Genomic DNA, 7,329 nt, shown 5'->3' on the forward strand with positions numbered 1-7,329 from the left:
TTCTTCTTCTTCTTCTTCTTCTTTTTCTTCTGTTCCGAAGTTTAAACGTGTCATGATATCTCTCTCTCTCTCTTACTCTCCCAGATGCCGTTGAGAACAACACAGTGTTGAACCATTTAGTGGCCACTCTGAGCACAGGGCCAGTTGGGCCGGGAGACATGATCGGTGCTCTCAACAAATCTTTGATCATGAGGTACGTTTCTTGTGGTAATTTTTTTTCTTTAAAGTTTTAGTTAGAGCTTTACGCACTTTCAACACAATTAAGTCACATAAGTACCGAAGATAAGAGATAATAATAATTATAATAATTGCATTTATATAGCGCATATCCAGGCTCAAGAGCATGCTCAATGAGCTTTACAACTATTATTACCCCAGCAGACCCTCTGAGAACACGCAGAAACATTCTCGGCTTCCGCGGAAGCATACAGTGCAAGCTGCGGATTTCACGCGCTCAAACACTATCAAACTGACAAGATCGTTCACTGTCTATAGCCAGGTACCCATTTCCACCTGGGTGAAGGGAGGAAAATTTGTGCAAAGTGCCTTTCCCAAGGACACAACGTCGGGCCCCTGGCGGGATTCGAACCCTCGACCTTACGGTTGCGAGTCCGAGAGCCTAACCACTAGGCCACCGACGGATGGTAACATAAAAAGAAAAGAAGAAGGACGAGATAAGGACAACAGATGTTTTAAAGTTTTAGTAAAGGTTTTACGGCGCTGGCAACTGCATAAGGTCATATGAGCATGAGAAGATTAGATGTGTTACAGATGTTTGGTAGGAGAGAAGGAGCAAACCACACGAGAGCACCCGCCACCCTCTCACTTCTTTTTGGTTTTATATGTAGGTGTTTGGCGCCCCCTAACGACAGACTTTTTCATATGACCTTTATGCAGTTGCGAGCGTCGTGAAACCTCTATTAAAACTAACTAAGACTTTGGATACTTTGGACGGCCGGCTTCAAATCTGTCTGTTCAGGTCAACCCGAGATACAACGTCCCTTGCTGAAAGACCGAGACACACAATCAAAATATAATCTTTATATGACATGAGTCGAACCTTTCGTGTGCGACGGTAAAGCGCCTTCGGGACACATCACAACAAACGTTGATGTTCGTTGGTATTGATGATGATGATGATGATGATGATGATGATGATGATGATGATGATGATGATGAGGATGACGATGATGATGATGATGATGATGATGATGATGATGAGGATGGTGATGATAACTGTAGGTTAATGAGACCTGGACTGGCGAAGATTGGCGGAAAAAGGAGGAAACAATTAATGAATACCAAACGTTCAAGCCCACCCAGACTGGATGTTCCTGCAGATCATGTGCAGGCCGCGTTTACCATAATACACATTCTTCCTTTACACAGAGGACACTGTCCAAATTGCCTAAGACAGCCATCCAATGATGAAATTATGCAAAATGAACCCAAAAATATGAAATTATGCGATTCTGTTAATTTTAAAAAAGAATGATAAAGGAAAATAATAAGAAATTATTTCAAAAAATGATCAATTTTTGCTAAATTATGCGGGGTGCATAAAATCCCTGGGACAGAATGACGTGAAGAAAAGTGGTAGTCATAGACAGGTGGATGTTTTATACAGTGTCTTTATATGTTTTAAAAAAAAGAGCAAAAGAGAAATAGAACGTGGCCGTTTGTACAGGTGATTGTCTTATACAGGAGGCCGTTAGAGTATATATAAAAGTATACACATGTAGTTTAATCCATCACGCCACCGGCATCCTAGATTCTTGCTTTTCTTTCCAGATGTTGCGACTCAGAGGGAAGGATATTGCAGCCTTCTAAACCAGCCACAGCTATTGACGACCAAATTATAAAAGTAAGTCAAACCAGCCGTAGCGGGTGGTTGGCGGGTGCTCTGATGTGGTTTGCTCCTTCTTTCTTGAAAAAAAAAATCTACTTTCCTTATCTTTCCTTCTTCTTTTTTTTGGCCTATTACTCTCTACTAATACCTCTAATTTTCGGCACTTATATTATGACCTAATCATGTTTCAAAACTAAACTAAACCAACCAATAGAAAGTTCGTGTCGAAGTCCCCTTCTCTCTGGTATAACAATGACGCAGGAGCAAAACGCACACATCGAAACAGTTATTTTAAAACAATAAAAATTAGATCGTAGGCTTCGACCCTGCGGAAACTATGCCTAGTGACCATAGCCACCCACTGACATCGGAATTTCAACAATCGACCCGCAGTAAACGATACCATTCCAAAAAGCAAGTACAGACAATTATAGAAATTCATTCGTACCAACTGCAGTGAGGTTACTGAACTCACAGTGCTACAAATGAAACAGAGAGAGAGAGAGAGAGAGAGAGAGAGAGAGAGAGAGAGAGAGAGAGAGAGTGTTTTACGGGGCGGGTTGTTCCAGCATGTGAGACATGACGTATAATTTACAAATGTCCTGTCTTGTTGTGTGTACGGTAAGAGTGCACCTTACCTTTGTAACGTCTACTGCCATTGTTAACGAGCAAGACAAATTTCTCCCTGCGAGATGAATATAGATTGTCATTGTCGTATGGGCCAGCCGAGGAGGAGAGCAATACAATGTCCTTGCAGAAACACCGAGGTCGCCTGTCATCTATCACTAATAATAATAATAATTGCATTTATATAGCGCATATTATCCATGCTCAAGAGCATGCTCTATGCGCTTTACAAATATTATTATTACCCCAGCAGACCCTCTGAGAACACTCAGAAACATTCTCGGCTTCCGCGGAAGCATACAGCATACATCTATCACCATGACCTCGCTCGTCATGTGGTGCCCTACTCCTCAATTGCCACAACAGGTTTCCATTAGAGCTGGGCGCAGAACTGATTCCGGAACCGACTCCCACGATTAATGCTACGGAAGAAAAGTTCCGACTCCTTTTTAAGTAAACCGACGGTTATCGGTTACTTTAATAATTCAAATCTTCTTTTCTTTTTTTAAAAAAGAATTTTTAAAAGAAAAATAATAGTTGATGTTTGGTACGTAGTGTTCCGAAATCAAGGTTATCCTAAATTTTAAACATGTTCGCAGCCAACCAGGAAACCACCGGAAGAAATCACATTATTAAAAAGTAAGTAATTGGGTTCGGGGTCGATTCCTACGATTCCTAGCTTTCAATAATCGGGGGAACCTTGCCGCCCAGCACTAGTTTCCATCTTCTCCAGTCACTGCTCTATGAGATACTCGATAAGAATTCTTCCTACGCGGGAATCGAACTCAGGTTTTCTGGGTATGACGGTGAGGCGCCCGACCGCTATACCAAAGACGCTGGTTATAATCTATTCAGTGACAGGCAACCTCTTTCTATCATTGGGAATGAGCATTCAGGTCATTCGACAACTCTTGATGACCCACTGCTTTGGGGGCATTAAAAAATAAAGATAGCAGCATTATTCCTACAGATTGTTCAATTCTGTTTTTTTATCTAACAAGTTTTGCCACTGATAGTGTCATTGGTGAGCTGTGACGTAAGCTATGCGAATGCAAATTAATGTGAGTGAGAAGCGGGAAGTGCTGTGAACAATTCCGCGTGACGGAGATTTATAGTATTTTATATAAATTTATGAAGAAAAGTTCTAAAAATCTTGTCTCAAATGCTACTTCTTTGCTCCTTCTTACTGCTGTCTTTCAGCCACACACTTGATCTTATGGTAGGTATGATCAAATACCTAGTCTTCTCGGGTACGGGCGAAAAACTCGAATGTTCCGTGTGCAAGTTGCGCACGTTAAAGGTCCTAGTGTTGTGGAAAAATAAGATTAGGTGGATACAAATTCATGCAAGCTGCTGTGCAAAGTATGGGAAGCATTGATTCACTTGTTAAAGTTAAAGTGATATTTGAGAATAGTTTGACTGCACTACAAAATCAGTGACTTTGTTATTCGAAATTTTGCAATGCAAGGCCTCCGACTAAAATAAATAGATAAATAGATTTTTAAAAATAAAAAATAAATAAGTAAATAAATTGAATGAATGAATGAATGAAAGAAGGGAAGAAAGAAAGAAAGAAAGAAAGAAAAGAAAGAAAGAAAGAAAGAAAGAACAAAGATCAAATTTTTTTTTTCAAGTACCATCGCACTTTTGCATATTAAAAAAAAAAAAACCAGAGAGAAAAGAACAAAAAGACACACAAAAATCTCCACATCTGTCGAAATATTTCATTTGGGATATTATTTAATAATTTCTCACTGAGAAAACTCGGAGTATAAAAGTCTGATTCCTTACGTATGAAATATGACCGGCTGTGCGCGGTACAAACACATGGGAGTGAAACCACGCACTCGTCATAATAATATAATTGAAGAAATCGACATTTTTCCCAAAATGATGGGAAACATGATCGAATTTTGTTTTATTTTGAGTTTAATACCTTTTTTGACTATTTAAACTATTTATGCGGGGTTTTTACTGATAAACGTTGATCAAAGACACGTGACATGTAAATTTGTAGTTTCCAGGGAACATAGAGCTTTGGAAGTCACCATACTTTGGCAGCCAATTTCTCGCTATTTGTATGTTTAGCACCAAGCACCTCCTCTCCTCTCCCCCAAATCTAAAACTATCAACACTGTTCAGTGCTATTTTCATGTATTTCGATTTTTGGAGGGAGGTTCTGCGTACCACCAAGGACAGGCTGACAGAGAGCTGTTTTTTCATCAAAAACAACAAACAAAAAAGTTTTCACGCGATGCCGATGTCTCCATGTGCCCCAGACTTGAGGAGTGCCCAGCTCCACCGTGCTGTGACCCATGGTGTACTGTGTGACCCATGGTGTACTGTGTGACCCATGGTGTACTGTGTGACCCATGGTGTACTGTGTGACCCATGGTGTACTGTGTGACCCATGGTGTACTGTGTGACCCATGGCGTACTGTGTGACCCATGGCGTACTGTGTGACCCATGGTGTACTGTGTGACCCATGGTGTACTGTGTGACCCATGGTGTACTGTGTGACCCATGGTGTACTGTGTGACCCATGGTGTACTGTGTGACCCATGGTGTACTGTGTGACCCATGGTGTACTGTGTGACCCATGGTGTACTGTGTGACCCATGGTGTACTGTGTGACCCATGGTGTACTGTGTGACCCATGGTGTACTGTGTGACCCATGGTGTACTGTGTGACCCATGGTGTACTGTGTGACCCATGGTGTACTGTGTGACCCATGGTGTACTGTGTGACCCATGGCGTACTGTGTGACCCATGGCGTACTGTGTGACCCATGGTGTACTGTGTGACCCATGGTGTACTGTGTGACCCATGGTGTACTGTGTGACCCGTGGTGTACTGTGTGACCCATGGTGTACTCTGACTATTTTATACATATGTATGTATGTATGTATGTATATGTAGTTGCCTGTGTTTAGCGTACTCTGACTATTTTATATATATAGGTATATGTAGTTGCCTGTGTTTAGCGTACTCTGACTATTTTATATATATAGGTATATGTAGTTGCCTGTGTTTAGCGTACTCTGACTATTTTATATATATAGGTATTTGCAGTTGCCTGTGTTTAGCGTACTCTGACTAATTTATATAGGTATTTGCAGTTGCCTGTGTTTAGCGTACTCTGACTAATTTATATAGGTATTTGCAGTTGCCTGTGTTTAGCGTACTCTGACTAATTTATATAGGTATTTGCACTTGCCTGTGTTTAGCGTACTCTGACTAATTTATATAGGTATTTGCACTTGCCTGTGTTTAGCGTACTCTGACTAATTTATATAGGTATTTGCAGATAACTGTGTGGGGAGTATATCCGTCTGTCTGCTAGGACGTTGTATCCGTCTGTCTGCTAGGACGTTGTATCCGTCTGTCTGCTAGGACGTTGTATCCGTCTGTCTGCTAGGACGTTGTATCCGTCTGTCTGCTAGGACGTTGTATCCGTCTGTCTGCTAGGACGTTGTATCCGTCTGTCTGCTAGGACGTTGTATCCGTCTGTCTGCTAGGACGTTGTATCCGTCTGTCTGCTAGGACGTTGTATCCGTCTGTCTGCTAGGACGTTGTATCCGTCTGTCTGCTAGGACGTTGTATCCGTCTGTCTGCTAGGACGTTGTATCCGTCTGTCTGCTAGGACGTTGTATCCGTCTGTCTGCTAGGACGTTGTATCCGTCTGTCTGCTAGGACGTTGTATCCGTCTGTCTGCTAGGACGTTGTATCCGTCTGTCTGCTAGGACGTTGTATCCGTCTGTCTGCTAGGACGTTGTATCCGTCTGTCTGCTAGGACGTTGTATCCGTCTGAGCCCGGGTTGGCCCTGACTGACAAGGCTGACACAACCTGCCACCTAGATTATCTAACAACTTTGATAGCTTCTTTTCAGGCCTCGATAGTATCTACAAATCAGTGACGACATTGATTGTTCAAACACATAAGCAAATCAGTGACGACATTGATTGTTCAAACACATAAGCAAATCAGTGACGACAGTGATTGTTCAAACACATGAGCAAATCAAAGAACTTAGTCATGCCTCATGATGGTAGCCTACATAAGTAAGTTATGTTTGGTTTAGTAGAGGTTTTACGGCGCTTGCAACAGCATAACGTCACATGAGCGTCATTTAAGCAGCAATTGAGGCCGAGTGCACAAGACAAAACAAAACAAAACGATACAAAATAAATCCAAAGCTATTAATAAGTAAGTTAAAAATTCAAACCAGTCATGAGCAAACTGCGGCCTGAAGGCACGATCCAGCCGCGAGCAATTTCCGCTCGGCCCGCAAGTCCACCCTGTAATATAAAACATGGGGCCTGTGGTCAGTAACAGTTGACTGATAAAAAACAACAACATCGTCCTTCTTGGAAATTAGAATTGATAGTACCCGGCCCAGCTGGAAGCGGTAAATAAACATCTTATATTTGATCTCATGAAAATAATGCCTGTCGTTGACGTATTGTGTAAGTTTTAGACTCAGTCTTGACAGCTCGAGTATTTTAACCGATTTCACCCGATTTCGTGCTTCTTTGGCTAACGAGATATTCGGAATGGTTTAAAACCCGGCCGCGACATGCCCGCGTAATAAAATTTCTGTGTGAAAGGCACAGGGACGGTTAAATAGAAAAACAAAATCTCATAAAACATAAACACTAACCTCTCTCTCTCTCTAGCTCTCTCTCTCTCTCTCTCTCTCTGTCTCTCTGTCTCTCTGTCTCTCTCTCTCTCTGTCTTTCTTGCTTTCGGTCTCTCTGTCTCTGTCTCTGCCTCTGTCTCTGTCTCTCTTTCTTCTCTCTTACACACACAAACACATACACACTTACTCACACTCACACACACTCACACAC

The 7,329-nt window shown here is 41.8% G+C and overlaps 1 protein-coding gene across 1 annotated transcript in view; it reads left to right on the forward strand.

The window, feature by feature from the left end:
- Positions 1-7,329, forward strand: part of LOC106013638 — a gene marked incomplete in the record, with an annotated part of 21,499 nt that overhangs the window by 9,233 nt on the left and 4,937 nt on the right. The window contains 2 exon segments of the mRNA XM_013089895.1: positions 85-193; positions 1,792-1,864. Of these exon segments, the coding sequence (XP_012945349.1) occupies positions 85-193; positions 1,792-1,864 (182 nt within the window).

The sequence above is a fragment of the Aplysia californica genome, unplaced genomic scaffold (assembly GCF_000002075.1).
Source record: "Aplysia californica isolate F4 #8 unplaced genomic scaffold, AplCal3.0 scaffold01075, whole genome shotgun sequence".
Taxonomy (NCBI): Eukaryota; Metazoa; Mollusca; class Gastropoda; order Aplysiida; family Aplysiidae; genus Aplysia; species Aplysia californica.